An 18,576-nucleotide genomic window follows, 5' to 3' on the forward strand; every position below is an offset into this window, starting at 1 on the left:
TTTGGAAAAGACCCTGTTGCTGGGAAAGATTGAGGGCAGGAGAAGAAGGGAACAGCAGAGAATGAGAAGGTTGGATGGCATCACCAACTCAATGGACATGAGTCTGAGCAGGCTCTAGGAGAGTGGAGGACAGAGAACCTAGTGTGCTGCAGACCATGGGGTCGGGCGCGCACAGTCAGACACGACTTAGCGACTGAGCAACAGCAGCAACAAGGAGGCCTGGCTGAAACAGTCACGGTGCGTGCTAAAGGGGCGGGAGGAGGCCCCAGAGGCAGAGGAGGATTTTCTGTTTAAATTTGTTCTGTCTTTCTACAGGAGGAATTTTATTTCATCAGAGTCAATGATATCTGTAGCTTCCACACAAGATGGCCTTCTCAACCCTTCAAGAGTATTGGTCTTCTAGCATTTTTTTTTAAAGAACCTGTAAAAGAAATCAGATGCCATTGCTAAGTCGCTTCAGATGTGTCCAACTCTGTGCGACCCTGTGGACTATATCCCGCCAGTCTGCTCTGTCCATGGGATTCTCCAGGCAAGAATACTGGAGTGGGTTGCTATGCCCTCCTCCAGGGGATCTTCCTGACCCAGGAATCGAACCTCAGTCTTCTGCATTACAGGTGGATTCTTTACCACTGAGCCACCGGGGAAACACCGGGTTTAGCTGCGCATTGCTTAAAAGCCAATACTCAGACACAAGTCTTGGTTGGAAAGGAAAGGTGGCTTTATTCAAGAGGCCAGCAACTTGGGGTGAAGCAGGCTCATGTCCAAAGCCAACTCTGAAATTCTGCTGACCAAAAGAGTTTTTAAAGGGAGAGTCATGGGCGGGTGGGGACGGTCAGAGTCTTCCTTAGTGTCCGTCATGTGCAGACTTTCTCCTGATTGGTTGGTGGTGAGCTAGCAGGGCGGTTCTCCAGGAATCTTTTGTTCCGCCTGAGGTTACAATCCTCCTCCTGGTGGGGACCTTAATTCCTGCATAACTCAAAGGTTAGGTGTACCTCTTGAGTCCCCATCCCTCCACCCCCTAATATGAAAGAGCAAGACAAAGTCAAGTATCAGATAAGGATTGGGACTGTCCAGTCCTGAGAGTCTATGGTTCCACGGTCAGTTGGCTAAAGAGGTATATTAAATTACCCTTATGTTAATAACTTGTTGGGCACGTTATAAAAAGAAGCATTTTCATCCATTGTATAGACAAAAAATTAAAATTTGGAGAATGTGGAGAAAAGGATACTTCCATTTACTATTGTGAAAGTATGCTGCTGCTGCTGCTGCTAAGTCGCTTCAGTCGTGTCCGTCTCTGTGCGACCCCATAGATGGCAGCCCACCAGGCTCTGCTGTCCCTGGGATTCTCCAGGCAAGAACACTGAAGTGGGTTGCCATTTCCTTCTCCAGTGCATGAAAGTGAAAAGGGAAAGTGAAGTCGCTCAGTTGTGTCCGACTCTATTGTGAAAGTATATGATACTGTAATTCTGAGGGCAGTTACCTGATACCTAGCAAAATTTTAAATGTTTACACTTTTTGGCCAGGTACCATGATCTTAGTTTTTTGTTTTTTCCAGTAGTCATGTACGGATGTGAGAGCTAGATGATAAAAAAGGCTGAGCGCTGAAGAATTGATGCTTTTGAACTGTGGTGCTGGAGAAGACTCTTGAGAGTCCCTTGGACAGCAAGGAGATCCAACCAGTCCATCCTAAAAGAAATCAACCCTGGATATTCATTGGAAGGACTGAAGCTAAAGCTCCAATACTTGGGCCACCTGATGTGAAAAACTGAGTCACTGGAAAAGACCCTGATGCTGGGAAAGATTCAAGGCGGGAGGAGAAAGGGACGACAGATGATGAGATGGTAAGGAGATGACAGAGGCTGAGATGAGAGCATCACCGACTCGATGGACATGAGTTTGAGCAAGCTTCAGGAGTTGGTGATGGACAGTGACGCCTGGAGTGCTGCAGTCCATGGGGTCGCAAAGAGTCAGACACAACTGAGTGGCTGAAGAACTTTTTGTCCAGGAAACCCACTTCTAGAAATCCATCCTTCAGGAATATTTGCAGCAACCCTGTGCTGTGCCTCGATCTCATTTCTAAAATGGGGGTAATAGCACCTCAGTGGGTTGATGTGAGGATTAAATGAGCACTCCCAAACACCCACCTTCGCACACACAAACGATGTCTGATGCTCTTGAGTGTTAACTCGCCTTCATGTTAATACACTGAGATTGTTAACCTCACGTTTTCCCAGACCAATAAATCTCCAGCTCTCTAATTTACTCCTACCAAATATAGGAATGAAACTGGATTAGTGTTGGCCTAAGTGTGATATCGGAGAAGGCAATGGCAAGCCACTCCAGTACTCTTGCCTAGAAAATCCCATGGATGGAGGAGCCTGGTAGGCTGCAGTCCGTGGGGTCGCTAAGGGTCGGACACGACTGAGCGACTTCACTTTCACTTTCACACATTGGAGAAGGAAATGGCAACCCACTCCAGTGTTCTTGCCTGGAGAATCCCAGGGACGGGGGAGCCAGGTGGGCTTCCGTCTATGGGGTCACACAGAGTTGGACACGACTGAAGTGACTTAGCAGCAGCAGCAAGTGTGATATCTGGGAGGCTTGTTATTAATAAAATGCAGATTTCCGGGCTCACCCTAAGTCCACTGAACAGAATTACCGCGGGCACACCCGACTCTCTGCCTTAACAAGTTTTCCAGTTGTGTCACGTTCCCGTCCGCCTTTTGAAGGCCGGTGTTCATGGGGTCGCAAAGACTGAGCGACTGAACTGAACTGACTGAACTGAACTGAAGTCAATCCGCCAGAGGGCGCCGCTCTTCCCCAGTCCGCCAAGCTCCGGCTCCCGGAAGAGCTGTTCTATCCGCCGTGGTCGCTGCACTCGCCTCTTCTTTTCCGCTTCCGGTGTCCCCCCACAGCCATGGCTGCCGCCGCCGCCGGACCTGGAGCGCCCCTATCCCCCGACGAATTGCTTCCGAAAGGCGATGCCGAGAAGCCTGAGGAGGAGCTGGAGGAGGAAGACGACGAGGAGGTACTGAGCGCCGCAGGACAGAGAGGGCCTCGGAGGTGTGGGCAGGGAGTGGGGGTGTGGGATCCGCGTGCTGCGGAATCTGGACGAAGGCGCGTCGCGGAGCCTGGAGAGGTCCCAGCGGAGGCGTCTCCGGGAGGCGGGGTGAGGCCCTGCTGGGACCGGAGTGTCCCGGCGTCGGGGGTGGTTGCTGCAGCTTCTGCCCATATCCACGCCTCCTCCACCACAGCTAGATGAAACCCTATCCGAGAGACTGTGGGGTCTGACGGAGATGTTCCCGGAGAGGGTCCGGTCCGCGGCTGGAGCCACTTTTGATCTCTCTCTCTTCGTGGCTCAAAAAATGTACAGGTAAGGGACAAGGGCCAAGACGTTGGAATGTGCCTGGCGTGACCGAGGTGCCTTGAATGAACACGGGCTTTGGAAGCAGCATACCAGGGTTAGAGGCCACCTAGATCACTGAGTGACCTTGGATTGGTGCCACCTTAACCTTTCTTGGTCTTGATTTTCTCTTCTGTAAAGTGAGGATTCTTATCGGGTAGGGGGTCATTGTGAGGATCAGATTATGTGAGATAATGTGTAATAAAAGCAGCATTGTGAGAACTCAGTTCAGACTCTTCTTATTGAATGTACAGCCCCCAGAACTGCTCCTCCTGTTTCTGGCAGGAGTACGGTGTAGGGGTTGGGTAGAACACGTTTATCAAAAACATCGGTGTGTGCAGGGTGAGAGGTTTGGTTACTAGTTCCTTCTTGGGGAAGCTGTCTGTCTTTGTCTCGCCGTCATGCTCATGCTCCCTGTGCAGGTTTTCCAGGGCAGCCTTGTGGATTGGAACTACTTCCTTCATGATCCTGGTTCTTCCGGTCGTCTTTGAAACTGAGAAGTTGCAGATGGAGCAACAGCAGCAGCTGCAACAACGGCAGGTGAGCCCAGACCCTGGGCTTTTTGCCAGTAGTGGTGACACAAGTTTGTTTATTCCTCAAGTGCCTAGGTAGGGCACTTAATGTGTCATGCAGGATTGGGATCCGGCCCAAGCCCTTTAGGTACCTGAGCATTGTTTTTGCAACATTGTTTTCATAGACTTTGTCTGCCCAGACAGGTGTGATGAAAATGAGACCCTTGGGTCTGTACAATGCCTTACACCCCTCCTTTTCTTTTCCAGATACTTCTAGGGCCTAATACAGGGCTGTCAGGAGGAATGCCCGGGGCTCTACCTTCACTTCCCGGAAAAATCTAGATTGCTACTGCTATATTTGACCTGTCTTGGTGGGAAGAAGTTTGAAAATTCAATAGTGTTTGAACTGCTGATTATTGGATTTTTTTTTTTTTTTAAACTTTGGCAAATTGCTCTATAAACCTGGTGGCGGGAATTCTCCCCACATTGGCTCATGGAGACTCCTCACTTGCAGCTGTGCCCTCCACTGTCCTGACTTATTTCTTCTCTATTCATGCTGATACCAGAGTATCAACAACGCAGACCGTTACTCCAGCTCTGGCCACCCACCCCCTTCACTAAATTACTCCTGGTGGAAGATCTCACTGTTCTGTTGCTGGGGTGGGAACTGATGCCGTGGAGAAGGATGTGCTCCTGACCGTTAACAATAGATTGGAGAAGTTGGGGAGGGATGTGCACACAAGATAAAATACAAAATGCATTAATTACAGCTCTGCTGCAAAGCAGCCACTGTGAATTTGTGTATGTCGGAAAGGATGGAGGGAGGGCTGGCAGCTTCAGCCACAAGATGGGCATTGGAGGACGGAGCAGGAGCTCATTTCCTCCAATATTTCGGCTGTTAGACTTGTGTGTATATGTGTCTAAAAAGGAAAAAAAGTCAGTGCTCACATTTTGTATTTAAATATTAAAAATGATTCCAACAAAAAAATGTCTTCCAAGTGCTTGATACATACCTGGAAATTACTTGGACCATTTTAGCAGGACAAAGGCGGCTGTCCCTCATGTTTTCTCTCACCTAAGCCAGCAGCACCATTTACTACTGATTGACCCCTTAAGGCCAAAAAGGTAAAAAATTCTTTGTCCAAGAACTTGAGTTCCAGCAATCACTTGCAGGTCTGCCAACAGAGGACTGGGTTCATGTACTTGCAGTCTACAATGTTGTTTCAGTCACTAAGTCGTGTCTGACTTTGCGACCCCATGACTATAGCCCGCCAGGCTCCTCTATCCATGGGATTTCCCAGGCAAGAATACTGGAGTGGGTTGCCAGGATCTTCCTGACCCAGGGATCGTAACTGCATTGACAGGCAGATTCTTTACCACTGAGCCACCTGGGGAATTCTCTAGTGGTTCAGTAGTTAGGACTGCACTTCCACTGCAGGGGGTACAGGTTTGATCCCTGGTCAGGAAACTAAGATTCCACATGGCCATGCAGCAAGTCCAAAAATAGAAAAAATTATAAAGGACTTGTAAAGAACAACAGTATTGATTTCTAGTCTGGGGATAGGAAGGTAGCAAGTATGACATCTTGGGTTTGTTCTTTTTTAAAAAATACAATTGACCCTTGAAAAATAAAGGGGTGGGGGGACTAGCCCTCCACGCAGTCAAGTCTGTGCATTCCTTTTTTCAGTGGCCCTGTGTGTCTGCAGTTCAGCTACAGGTTGTGGTACTGTAGTATTCACAAAAAATCTCATGTATAGAGTGGACCCTCATAGTTCAAACCTGTGCTGTTTGAGGAGCAACTAACTGCTGATGAGCTCTTGATAGTGAATCCAGCTGTAGCCCTATCTTTGAACTCTAGTTTTTCCTCTTGATATACATTTTTATTGGCATTGTGCTAGTAACAATACTAAGCCTTTCATGTGGGTTGCTGGAACCATATTATACAATTTAGGAGGTGGTAGTATTCTCATTTTACAGAAGAAAACAGTCCCAGAAAGGTTAAATGATCTGCTCCAGGCTGAATAGAAAATGCCTGATCTGAATCCCAATCTAGACAGCCCCACTCAGAATCCTGCAATGTACTTGATGCTGGGGCCTCCCAGGCCCTCTTGAAATACATGATCTACTTGTTAATCAGGGAAAAATGTATCACTTGTCAGTAAAGAAAACTTGTCCTTAGATGAAGGTTAGGGTTCTTCATATTGTGGAGCCTAGTTTTTGTAAATTGAGAAATGTCTTAGACTTCTTTTGAATCAAGTCGTACTTTGTGAATCTTTTGTCTGGATTTTTGAAGTGAGAGGCTGGACCAAAGCACAGTATGTCTCTAAAAGATTACTTAAAGCAGTCGTGAATGCCTTTTAAAACTAAAGTTCACTTTTTAAAATGTACATGGTTACAGAATTCAGACATATGAAATTTATGTACGGAGTTTTCCATTTTTAATATTTGGTTAAACAAAATACATCTTTTGTAAACAAACCCAGCACAAGGCCAACAAAAAGGAATAAAAGCAAGAAAAAACAAAAAGCCTAGGGTTGCCCCTTACTGGGCATCAGGGTCAGGCCTGCCCACTTCCCTAAAGGAAGTGGGGCTTTCTGCCGTTGGGCGTCAGCATAGGTCCCTGTTCCTAAGCACCAGAATTGGATATGAACAGAGGAACCAGCCCTGAAATGGTTAAGTGTCTTTGCATATCCCATTGGCTTATGAACTCCAAGTGCGTGAGGACTCCTTTGAAGTGCTGTCTGCACAGGCCCAAGCAGACTGGTGGCGAGGAGTTCTCTCCTCCTCCTTCCAGGAAATGGCTTACAACACTGACAGTGCCAATGGACCCAAGGTCCTGCTGTGACAGTCAGCAAGGCTGGCTGAACTTCTGGCTGGTGGTGGTTGGAATGTCACTGTGCAGGGGTGACGAGCTCCCTGTGGTGCCAAGCAGGTCTGGTGTAGAAAATGGTGCAGAAGACTGCGGCCACTTGCTGAGAGGGTGAAACGCAGTAGCTGCTTGGTGGCCTGTTACTCAGCATTAAAAAAATGGCCTTCTGGGATTGAAGATGCGTGTGCAGAAAAAGTGCTGGTGTAAACATGCACTCCAGTCTCAGTGGGGAGAAGGCCTCAGCCCCATCATGTTCAGCCTGCTCAGGCTGGACATGCAAGCCCCACGCTGGCTCTGCTGCTGGAGGAGTCTGGCCAGTGGGGCAGCTCTCAGACCTGCCAAGACCACTGATCTGTGAACGGCTGGACAGGCCACCCCTGCCTGCCCCCTGCCTTGAGACAACCACGGCCCCTTTGGTGACAGGCGGTGTAGCCTAACACTTATTTCTCTTGTTTTCCAAAGTTACCAGGAGAAAAGTGTCCTACAGCTATTTAAAGAGGTAGGGGGTGGGTCAATTCTCAGTTGATCTGTTATGGAAACTCCAGAGAGATGACAAACCCAGGTCCTAAGCAGAATGCACGTATCTGCCCAACGTGAAGGCTCTGTTTGGTCACCACAGTGACTCCAAGCCTAGGACTTCTACTAACTTGAGCGGCTCCAAATCTCTGAGGGCTTAGCTTCATAATACTTCCCTTGCCCAACGCTGTCTCAAACTAGTAGAATTTGATGGTGAAGGCAGTCTTATTTTTTTCCGATTTTGCTGGGGTGGGTCAGCTGGAAAACTGCCCTTTGGCCTGTCTTGTGTCCCCAAACCTCCTAAACCATGCAGTGTAGTGGCAGGGACGATGCTGGAGTGAGGCAGGCAGGCTGTCCGTGCCTATCCCCAGGCTGGCTTTGGCCACATCCTCTTAGGTATATAGCTCACTCTGTCATGTTAGAATACTGCAGGATTCAACCACCCGGCATGGAACATTAGAGAACTTTTCATTATAAAACTTCACTCTTAAAAATGGGGTCAGGGTGGCACTGAGGGTTGGAGACAGCATGCTGCGCAGCTGCTGCAGTTCTGGAGATGGTTTTCTGAGGGGCCTTTCTGCTCTGAGACCTTCAAACCAGCCCCATGGGCTTTGTCTGGACTGTGTGTTCAGACTCACTGGTTGCCAGGAAAGGGAAAGGGGAGGCAGCATCTCCAGGTGAGTCAGACAGAGCAGAAGTGAACTCCAGCAGAGCCTCTGTCAAGTCCTCATAGAAATGGGGAAAGGAAGCTAAGACCCACCTTTCTTTCTCCTCTTTAAAATAAAACCAAGGTCTCCACAGATCGCCCTAAGCACACAGAGCTCCTACTTTCCTTTTCCAGGAGCGAGTAACGCTGGTTGGTTCTTATAATAGTCCACGTGTCTGTCCTATTGCACTGTCAAACTGGAGGGGAAAAAACCCGATGAGATGTTTGGGGAAGTGGCAAGGGCAGACCACGGTAGAGGCCACAGCACATCACGGAGGATTTCAGAGGGCTGAGGTGAGGGGAGGCTGGGTGGGACTGCATCACACGTCAGCCCTCCAACTCTGACGGGCCTCTACCTCTTCTGGTACCACCAGCAGGAGTTCACAGTTCTTTCCTCGCAAATGATGTTTTAGAAATTTCCTACAGGAAAAAAAGGATAGATGAAAGAGAAAATAAAATGCTAGTAAAATTGCAAATGCCAGTCTTGGGGCCACATGTTCACTGCCAGGCAGTAACCTTGTTATTTATACCCTTGGCAGTCCTGAACACAGTCTAGTCATCTTGTTCTTGGAGCAGTCCACGTTTGGTTACCTCTCAATCTTTCCAATTAAATTTGCAATCTGAATTTTTGCTCATCCTCATATATTACTGCCAACAGTACTCAGTTCTGTGAGGAAGAGAGCCCCAAGTACTCTAAAGGACTGCTAATTGTAAAAAAAGAAAAGAAAAGGTTTCTTCTTTGGTCCTAAGAAAGTTTAGCCCTCTGTGGCCCAAAGGTCTGTCTTCCCTTCTCCGAACTGGCAGCGATACTGTCACATTTGTCTAAGTTGGAGAGTGTTACAAGGGCAGTTCCACCAAACCAGAAAGCCAGCATCCAAGGTAATGGCACTTCTCTACCAGGGGACTTAACATCCTCAGGGGCCATGGAAGATTCAGGTCTTTTAAATCTAAGACCCTTTGATTCTAAGTAACAACAGGGAGAGGATCCACAGAGCTAGGAATTTCACTTGCCTTGTCAAATACCCAAAGGTAAGTTCAACTTGCCACTACACCAGCCACACAGGTACCTGAGCTCACTCTTGCCTCCAATCCATTCGGGCATCTTCAGTTTGGAGTCGAGGTTGTAGTAGGCACCTCCCACCTCTCGAACACAGATCCAGTGCTGCCTTTTGAGTGGCAGCTTCAGAGGACCCCAGCACAGGCTGGAGGGCAGGTTCATGATGAAGCCCATAACGTTTGTGAGAGCAATGGCGCCAACATCCCTGCAGAACAGAAATGGAGTCAGGCTCCACAGTGTCAGCCAACTCCCCAGGATTCCCCAGCTGTAACCCCACCACTGGCTTCCTTTCCAGCTTAGTGTCAGATCCCTTCAAGTCAAGCCTGGTTCGATTACCTGCGCTTGTCCCACCAAACAGCTTCATAGCCTTTGGTCTGAAGTGCTGCCATAATGACGTTCACATCATAGTTCCCATTTCCCAGCATGCTCTTCTTGTGGGGGGTCACCATGGTGTTTGGAGATAACCTGCAAATGTGACGGGAGGGAAGCTGAGATTGGCTGGCCAGCCCAAGCCCTCCTGGCCCCACACTGGCAGGGACAGAAGACCCTTTACACCACTGCCCCTGGAAGCCTGTTGCCGTCCACTCAAGTTAATGTAACCAGTTTTTACTAAAGTATTTTGTAGTCTGGGCTCCTGCTAGGAGCCTAGGGATTTATCTTTCTTTTGATGCAAAATGGTAATTCAGCAGTGGTGGTGCCTATCTGCCTGCCATTTAGAAAGTGCGTCTATAGTGAATTCAATGGATATAAAGAAAGAAATCGCTCATTTATAAAATCCCCAGACTTCCCTTTTCTGAAATCTTCTTTGCTGATCTTCCTGCCTTGATATAGCCTTTTTTTTTTAACATTAGAAAATAGTATTTGCATGGACAGTATCTATCATTAGTTTTTTTACAAATTTAAATGCTTTCTATTTAAGACCTGCATACTTGGTAATTATTAATTATTAAATACTCAAAGGCCTACACACAGGTAACATCAATGTATGAACTGGGGCCACAGAGAAAGCAATTAAAAACAGTATTAAACTGAAATGCATGAACCACCAAAAGGTATTCCAAATATACATGTGTGTGAAATAGTGGAATTTGAAAGAAAATACACCAACTGAAAAATATTTTTGCCACCAGACAAACAAAACTCAACTGCAGTCTGGTTCACCTGCTAGCTTTAAGCCATCTTTGGGTCAGGCCTCTTTAGCCACTCCTCCATCTTCAGATAAGGTTAGTTCTGGAGGCATTTTCGATCCTATTAATTTGCTTTCACAAGCTGCGCAGGCCAGGACATGTGGAAAGGCAGGGGCAGCACACCTCTCACCCCCAAGTAAGGGAAACGTAGTGAGTTCCTCAGGAATACAGGTGGAGAGCAGCTATCTAGGAGGTTGCTAACTGCCATCTCCAGAAGAGAATCAGATCTTGCAGTCAACTCTAAAAACTTAAAGAGATCTTAAGACTCTACACACAGCAACCATACTGGTATTTTTCCAACATACTCTTGGCACTGCTTAGACCCTCCAAGGCTCCCAAAGCACTTAAATACGATCTAAATGACATTGGCAGGTCTTTAAGACCCTTAGGATTCTGCTAACCTCATCACTACCTCCCAGCACAAAGACCTTCTGTCTACTACCTAGACACACAAGCTCTTTCTCTCTTTCGGGCCTCTGCACTTGCTCACTGTCTCCGATGTGTGGAAAGCTCTTCCCCTACATCTCCACTCGGTCTGCTTCTCATCATGTGGGTCTTAAGTGTTACTGCCCTAGAGACCTTTTCTGACCGGCCAACCTTAACTCTCCCAGTCGTTTCCTCTTACATCCAATTTAATTACAGCCCAGGTTACTACTGGACATGTTTTCTGACTTGCCTGTGGGCTAATAAGAGGAAAGGCCAGCCAAGTCCCTTGGCTTGGGTCTAAAATGTAGCCTGATAGGATAACGGCTCTCAGTGCATTCTTGGGCACTTAGATTAAATGACAAAGCCCATGGATGAAAACCTATACCAAGATATATCGAATTGCTTTCTTTCACCAACTTTTCAATAGCTTCTCAATCCCTTCAGTGATGTCTCCAGCCAGTAGATGCATGAAGGTTCCAGTAGAGAAACTGCCAAGTCTTCCACCTTTTTTACCACCTAACTCCCTACCAGGCTCGAACCTTAGTGCTGTGCTGTCCCCTCGGTGTGTTCCCAAAGGATCACAGAAGGTGCTTAGTACAGTAGCTGAATGAATTAGTAAACAGGTTTCCTGCAGGATTCCTTGAAGCCCCTAAAATACTAATATTTACCTTGAGTCTCCAGCCTGTATGTTCCTGCCAATTCACCAAAGTGTCATTTCAGTTACTTACATAAGAACTGCCAATGAAGCCAGCTGCCTTGCTAGCCAACTCTAACCCTCCCAGCCCCACTTGATGTGCTGTTTCCCTTTAACTGGGCTTAGTGTACTTTGGGTACCATGACCATGTGGCCTCTCTTCTTTATCCTAGTCCTTGTTCCAAGCTAATCCTAAAGTTTTTTCAAGTTCCACCTAACACCCAACCTTTTCCATGAAATCTTTCTTGACTCCAATGTAGTAGGGAAAAAAGAGAGCGATCTAAGGACCACACATATTTGAGTTCACATCCAAGCAGCATCAGTATCAATTTTGAGATTTAATCTCCACGCCTGTTAGCTTACCTGTAAACATGGGAACTATTCCTGTCTTATAGGACCACTGAAGAATTCAGTTATTTCACACTTGTCCAATGAAATAGCCAATGGAGGAGTGGCTTAATAAATAAATGCCCAAAGTGAAGGGGTGACTGTATCTCTCATAGCTGGGCACTAGCAACTGAATAACCATGTGTTTGCCAAACCAATCAATATAGTAAAGGCCAAGAATGGTTTCCATCTCAATCCTAGAGGAGAGATCATTTGAATAAGTGGATTCCAGGGACTTCCCTGGTGGTCCAGTGGTTCAGACTCTGTGTTTCCTGTGCAGGAGCATGGGTTCAATCCCTGGTTGGGAAACAAAGCTGCCACAGGCTGGGTGCAGCCAAAATAAAAAAAGATAAAAAAATTTTTTGAAGAAGTGGGATCTATCCATTGTGCCCATTAAACCAGTGCTTGTTTTTACTTTAACAATAATCAGGTGCCCACTGTGTTAGCTACTTTTAAGAGATTTATCACATAATCCTTCCAACAATCTTGAGATTAACCCCACAGTGTAAACAAGGAAGCTGAGGTGCAGAGGTCAGGGTGGCTTGTAGTCATATATACAGCTAGTAAGTAGCAGAGCTAGGAACCCACCTCTAAACCTGAAGCTACACTCAACAGTCTCCTGGATACCTCAATACCTGCTCCCGCTGAATCCCATGGGAATTCTGCTCTCAGTGGAATGTTTTCTCGAGATTCCTCAGCAAACTCCTGTTAAAGACTGTCTTAATAATTTCCATAGAGATTCTGAACTACACACTAGCCTCTCATTTTTGTCACCAGGGCAGACGTAAGAGCCATGAGATGTGAAGTCATCCCCAAGTGGGAAGATGGGTCCCAGTTTTCCACTGACGTCTGTGTCCTCGGTTAAGCCTCTGGTCCTCTCTTGTGGTTACCACTGTGTCTGTCTAAGGTGATGTTTCAGGTTGCAATGAAAAGGAGATGTGGAAACAATTCATCAAGATTCCTTTTCTCTCGATTTTTTCCTTTTTATCAGTTCTGAAGAGGTGTGACCTTAGAAAATATGGCTCGGGACCTCCTAACGTGTTTTTAAATTTTTAAATACATAAAGCACAGATTACAGGGCCAGGCACACCGAAGGATTCTGTAGGTGGTGGCGATGAGGAGGAGGAGTTTGCCTGGCCCTTGGATAAGAAAATTTAAATCTCTAGAGGTTAACACTCAACAACACGTTTTCTCAGTTTACAACCACCATACCTTTAAATGTGGCTCCTTCCTTTAAATGTGTGCTCAGGGACTTTTTAATGGGGGGCAGAAGGGCTTCTCTGTGGTAGAGGATGTTCACCAATATCTATAACCCCTTACAGTTTGATCTTTTCTCCAATTTCAGTTGTTCATCCTTTCCAAACCAACAACCTCTCTGCTATTACTACAATCGTGACCACTATCTTCAAATCCTGGACTGAGCCTGTCACACCTGACTGTCTCTTCCCTGTTGCTGTCATTAGCTTAGTCCTTTCCAAATCCCTATTCACTTCCATGTCTACCATGAGTCATCTCATACCCACAACTGCACTGAAACTCCACCCTGCTTTTGTATTTCTTCTACCTGGCTAGAATTCAACTACAAGGATGAACTTCCTCTCAACAAATGGCATTAATCAAAAACTTTCCCATTTCTACCATTTATCAACATCTTCAAAACAGCACAGAACTTTAGATCTGGGAATTTAAAAGTATCTAGTTGACATTACTGTCAACATTACTCTTCTTTTCTGTTAAGATCGAAAGAGATTATCTTTTTCCCTTTAAACTGCTCTAAATTCCAAAGTTCTAATTCACTTAAACCTATTCTCGAGCTGGGTCAATGTACAGTTCTGAGCTGTATTACTTCTCTGTGGCTAAGTCTTGTTCAGCTTGCTTTCTTTACGGTGCCGAGTGGTGCCTGGCACACTGTAGGCAGCTAGTAAATGTTTGCTTAAAAAATTCCATCCTCTCTCCCTCACCTCTTCTCCCTTTGTTTTTTTCCCTCTGATCCCTTTCACACGTCTTTATTTCTGTGTATCCACAGAGAATCTTTGCATATTAAATACTCTGTACAGAATGCCATGTCTGGAGAGGTAGGGTACAAATATTCTCGTATTTACAAGGACATTTACAGCACGCTGACAGGTAACTGGAGAATGCAGTACAACTTGCTAAAGCTTCAAAAGCCAGGAACAGAACTTTTTTGGTTCTATGTGAGTTTAGCAAATATTTAGCATTCTTTCAATTGGGGAAAACATAGCTGAAAGAGTCCTGCTATTATCCATGAACAACTTATAATCACAGTCCACATCTTCAGACCCAGGCCCAACTTCCTAGAAGAGTGAGCGGCTACTGACAGTATAATTGCTCTGACACCCCTTCCCAATATTCAGGAAGGAGCAGGGTAGTTAGGAGAGCAGGTCCTCCATTCACAAAGCTTGGGTCCAAATCCTACCATTACTAGGTCTGTTCACTCATCTGGAAAAGTCAGAAGTAACAGGATCTACCTTCTGAGACGGGTGTCAGGAGTGACACCCAGTCACTGATGGGTGTCAGTGCTTTCCAAGGAAAGCACTCAGAACTGTGCTCTGCCCAGTGTGAGCGCTCATCTGTGTTAGCGATTATCATCATGTTGACCCGGGCCAAATTTATCCAAGTGAAAAACTTCTGAATGGACACACAGAATCTTGTAATTGACTTTTACTAGTTGAGTGAAACTGGGTAAATTGCTTAAGATGAATTCTGATTTCCTAGGATCACGCCTGATAAGGTTGTAAGATTGTCGGAGTTCAAAATACTAAGCACATTCAAGCACTCAGGGTCTTTTCCTTCTCCCTAGTCTTCGATTAGGACATAATTTGCAAATATTCAATCAGGAGTAGAAGATGTATTAATGGCTGGCCAAAAGGAAGCAGTCTAAAGGACTGGCCTCCAGCAATCTTAGACAAATTATCTCATCTCCCAGGGCCCTATTTCCTGAAAAGAGCTCATTCTACTTGCCAGGTAATGGCTATGATGCAAAGGACACATTTGCCCTGCTAAGGCATTACTATGGTCATTACTGACCCTGGAAAATAATTACCCTCATTATAACTTTGTCAGCACACCAAGATTACCATTCTTTTAAAAGAGGGCCTATGGTTCTTTTAAGGTAAATGGTCCAAACCTATGCTTCAAAAATCACCCCAGATAGGTTGCTCTCAACTGTAATTCAGGCCCTCCTGGGGCCATAATTTCACCTCTGAACGGAGTCAGAAAAGGATCTTCTGTAACTGCCAATATGCACTGCTTGAAGAATTCCTGAGCTTTCTCCACACTGAGAACTGAGCAGGATAACTCTTTAGAAGCTGGAGTAGTGAGACAGGCTCACTGCCAAAGTTGCTATGGACTGCAGACATGCCTCTGTGTTCATCCAGACACTGCCGCACCATTACTCAAACTCTTTGAGAGACAAATTTTAAAACATCAAAGCTGAGAGAAAAAAGCTGGAACTTCTATCAACCTGTCTGGTAGCACTTTGCAAAGTAGATAAGAAAGGCCATTTGGAATGAAGTAGAAAGGGGAGGGGACCTAGAGTCAGCTTCAAATTATAGCTTTGTTACTTCAAAGCTGTTTGGACATTACCTGACCTTTCCTTTTCTTTATCAGTAAAATAGAGACAGTAAATCGACTAAAAGAGCTAAACAAAACACCATATAAAAAGCACCAAGGCCAGCACATGGATTCACAGAGAAGCAAGTATTGTGCAGGAACTTTCTTATGGAACCCACAACATTTGAACTCTGATGACAGGTGACTGAGTGTGTATGGATCTGGTTTCCCTTCTAGACTCTTAAACTCCTCGAGGGAAGGACTTGAACGGCATTAATATCACAGTGATAAACAGCACAGCAACAAACCTGGATTTAAGCTTGACTTCATTTCTTGTTATGTTACCTTGGGCAAATTACTGAACTTCTCTGAGCCCCGTCTTTATCCACAGAATGGAAATAATTACACATTCCAATGGACTGTAGAGAGGATCACTTGAGATGACACCACTGAGGCTCTTTATCACTGAGCCTAGCCCACTGGAGTGCTCAGTAAATGGTCCTGATTATTCTCTTTCCCATTCCTGTGTCCCTTACACCTGCTAACAGCACCGAGCTAATAAGACCTGTTAGTTTGAAGGTTTATGCAGCACAGAAGTTGCCCCATGCACAGAAATTCAGATAGAGCAAAAACTATATGTATAAAGACCCCAACAAGAAGGGGAGTTCCCTACCTCTGGAAAATCTCTTGCAGCGTTTCCCGGGTGAAGGCATTGCTGTCCTGGAAGACGTTATTGAGGGCGTGCAGAGCACAGAGCTCCCTCCGCTGTTTCTCATGGTAGATTTGTGGGGGTGCTGCCTGGGGCAGCTCCAATGATTCAGATTTGACCTTGTCTCCTTTCCATGGCACGCAACTCATGTTTTTCCTTTTAGGTTCCAGAGAGGGCTAAAAACACCCCACCCTTCCCTCCTGAGGAGGAATGTAAGCTTCTCAGTCTTTTGAGAATTCCTGAGGTCCACCTTACTTTCTGGTGTCCATGATTTATGCTTTGTCACGGGGAGAAGAAAAGGTTGGACTCAAAAGGGAAAATAATCCCCCTCTTCTCAACAGAAAGATAACTTTTGGATTAGTGTATTTCACCGCCACTGTCAAAGTGCAGAAGTTTTAAAAAACCATGTAAAATCAAAGACCTTGTTTTCCTTCTTCCCCCGCCTCCACAAAACCCCAACGATTTTCTTGTTTTCTCTCTGCAAATGCCAGCCAGGCCTCAAGGCAGAAGGACCGAATGGAATCGGTCACATCGCTCCTTTTCTTCCATTTCTTTGGAACCACAAAGCCACTGGCTCGGGAGACAAGGCCTAAGCGGCGGATAAAACGCAAATCTCGAGCAGCTAACGAGGGCTGGCCGGCGTGGGTTCGCGGGCCCTGCTGCGGCCTCGGGGGAGGCTCTCCATCCTCTCGGGTGCGGCGGGACCTCGAGGGGCCGAGGCGGACGCAGCTCCTTCGGAAAGCGCGAACTCTCACCCTCTCGACGCGGCCCTACGGAGGAGATAACTCCTGTCAGCTCCGGCGGTCGTGCAGGCCACCGCGGAGGACCGGGCTGTCCCGGGAAGCGGCGCGGCGGGTCCCGCCCCAGCCCCAGCCCCAGGGAAGGAGGTCCTTCGCGGCGACGCGCAGGCCAGTCAGGGGTGGGGCCGGACAGTTCGTCTCGCTCTCGGGGGCCTGGGCCCACCCAGCTCGCAGCCCCCACCCCAACCTCCCCGCCCGTCACGTGAGTGCAAAAATCGAGCCGCCCTCCCGCCGCTCCCCTAACCCCGGTCCCCGCGCCGCCCGAACAGCCTGCCGCCGCTCGCCCTCTCACCGCTGCGGGCCGCCACCTGGAGCTGCGGGCCGCCACCTGAGCCGCGCTCCGGGCGGGCGGGTAGGCAGGCAAGCGCACGCACCTGAGCCCGACGTCAGCGGTCGCCGCCCGGCGCGTGCTCCGGAAACGCCCTCCTGCGCCGTTTCCCCGCTCCCGCCCCCCGCGGCGTCACGTCTGACGTCAGCCTGACGTCAGCGGCGCCGGCTTCGGGGCCGCGGCGGCGGTTCCGTTGACTGGGTGTGGGCTGCGCCTGGTCTCCTAGGGGTGCGGGGTTGGGAGTTCGGCGGCCGCGGTAGCCGAGGCGGCGGCGGTAGCTCGCCGTAGGAAGAGCTAAGTGCCGGGTTCCTCGGCTCTGTTCCTTCCGGGGCTGGGCTGGCCAGGCGGCCCGGCGAGTCCCGCCCCGGTGCCTGTTCCGCCCTTCGTTTCCCCGTCCCTCCCCTGGGCGTCGGCTCCGTTCCAGGGCGGCGACCCGGCCCGCGGCTGCACTTTAGCGGCTCTTCCCACCCGTCCGCTCTGTCTTACCGGGCTTTTGGGGCTGATTGCTTGCGCGAACCCGGACTAGTCTTACCTGCGCCGACCGTTTTATGTTTATACTTTCACTTTTCACTTTCACACATTGGAGAAGGAAATGGCAACCCACTCCAGTGTTCTTGCCTGGAGAATTTCAGGGAAGGGGGAGCCTGGTGGGCTTCCGTCTATGGGGTCACACAGAGTCGGACACGACTGAAGTGACTTAGCAGCAGCAGCACACCGTTTACCAGGTGATTTCATAGCACTTTACTGACGCGGTCGGGCGCAGATTTTCTTGGTTAGTGGGCCCGACCGCCGTCAATTTCCAGCAGCTCCTGCGTGCTAAGTCCTTGCCGCAAGCCGAGTTTGAAGTGGTGTAGAGCCCTGTTTCAGTTCCTTGGTGTCGAATTTCGGCTTGCCACTCACAGACTACCGTCCTTTTGCCTTCAGGTTCCCGTCTGGTCAATGGTAGCGGCCATAGAGTTTTCCTCTGAATTTTCTCTAGATCTTGAGAGCAGTGTGTGTGTCAGGAAGATGAACTCAGTCTCGTATGAATCTCCGCCCCCCGCTTTTTTTTTCCCCCTTTTGGATTTTTGTTCAGAAAGTTCGAAAAACAAAAATAACGATTCAGGCATTTAATTCTGCTTCAACAGAACTCACTGTTAAAACACAACATTCAACTGAGTAAATTTGAAAATCTAATTGAGTTATTAACTGATGTATCTGGCAGCACCCCAGCTAGTAAATAGAAAGGTCCTCCTAGAAGTTGTGCAAAATGGAAGGTTTTTAATAGAAGAAAGTGGATTGTATCGCTGGAAGGGCACATCCCCTTCCTTATAGGAAGGCAAGGGTCTTATCAGGCAGATTAGCTCAGTAGTGATTAGTTAGAGATTCTACTCCTGATAGAGGCTGAAACTGCAATTTAGTTAGGTGTTA

At 47.6% G+C, this 18,576-nt stretch overlaps 2 protein-coding genes across 3 annotated transcripts; one reads left to right on the forward strand and one right to left on the reverse strand.

Annotated features, from left to right (window-relative positions):
- The first annotated feature begins 2,869 nt into the window (after positions 1 to 2,869).
- Positions 2,870 to 4,903, forward strand: TOMM22 (translocase of outer mitochondrial membrane 22). The gene is made up of 4 exons (XM_055395457.2): positions 2,870 to 3,028; positions 3,255 to 3,373; positions 3,826 to 3,943; positions 4,183 to 4,903. The coding sequence occupies exons 1-4, from the start codon at positions 2,918 to 2,920 to the stop codon at positions 4,255 to 4,257; spliced, it is 423 nt and encodes a 140-aa protein (XP_055251432.1). The 5' UTR covers positions 2,870 to 2,917; the 3' UTR covers positions 4,258 to 4,903.
- A 1,424-nt stretch (positions 4,904 to 6,327) lies between these two features.
- JOSD1 (Josephin domain containing 1) lies at positions 6,328 to 17,462 on the reverse strand. 2 transcript variants are annotated; one of them, XM_055395456.2, is made up of 5 exons: positions 17,213 to 17,462; positions 16,003 to 16,808; positions 9,400 to 9,528; positions 9,074 to 9,268; positions 6,328 to 8,426 (listed from the first exon to the last, which is right to left on the reverse strand). In XM_055395456.2, the coding sequence occupies exons 2-5, from the start codon at positions 16,185 to 16,187 to the stop codon at positions 8,327 to 8,329; spliced, it is 609 nt and encodes a 202-aa protein (XP_055251431.1). In that variant the 5' UTR covers positions 16,188 to 16,808; positions 17,213 to 17,462; the 3' UTR covers positions 6,328 to 8,326. The 2 variants fall into 2 exon arrangements, with proteins under 2 accessions (XP_055251431.1, XP_055251430.1); XM_055395455.2 differs by having other exon boundaries at positions 17,131 to 17,462.
- Between the last annotated feature and the right edge of the window lie 1,114 nt (positions 17,463 to 18,576).

The sequence above is a fragment of the Moschus berezovskii genome, chromosome 6 (assembly GCF_049115385.1).
Source record: "Moschus berezovskii isolate FMDL1 chromosome 6, NW_MosBer_1.0, whole genome shotgun sequence".
Classification (NCBI taxonomy): domain Eukaryota; kingdom Metazoa; phylum Chordata; class Mammalia; order Artiodactyla; family Moschidae; genus Moschus; species Moschus berezovskii.

Bases quoted from the DNA above. Each gene is read 5' to 3' on its own strand.
- TOMM22 (XM_055395457.2), top strand. From the start codon at position 2,918: ATGGCTGCCGCCGCCGCCGGACCTGGAGCGCCCCTATCCCCCGACGAA. The intron at 3,029-3,254 runs GTACTGAGCGCC...CCTCCACCACAG, and splicing joins AGGAGGAAGACGACGAGGAG to CTAGATGAAACCCTATCCGA. The intron at 3,374-3,825 runs GTAAGGGACAAG...CTCCCTGTGCAG, and splicing joins GTGGCTCAAAAAATGTACAG to GTTTTCCAGGGCAGCCTTGT.
- JOSD1 (XM_055395456.2), bottom strand. From the start codon at position 16,187: ATGAGTTGCGTGCCATGGAAAGGAGACAAGGTCAAATCTGAATCATTG. The intron at 9,529-16,002 runs GTAGGGAACTCC...TCACATTTGCAG, and splicing joins CTGCAAGAGATTTTCCAGAG to GTTATCTCCAAACACCATGG. The intron at 8,427-9,073 runs GTACCTGTGTGG...TTTTTCCTGTAG, and splicing joins GGAGGCAAGAGTGAGCTCAG to GAAATTTCTAAAACATCATT.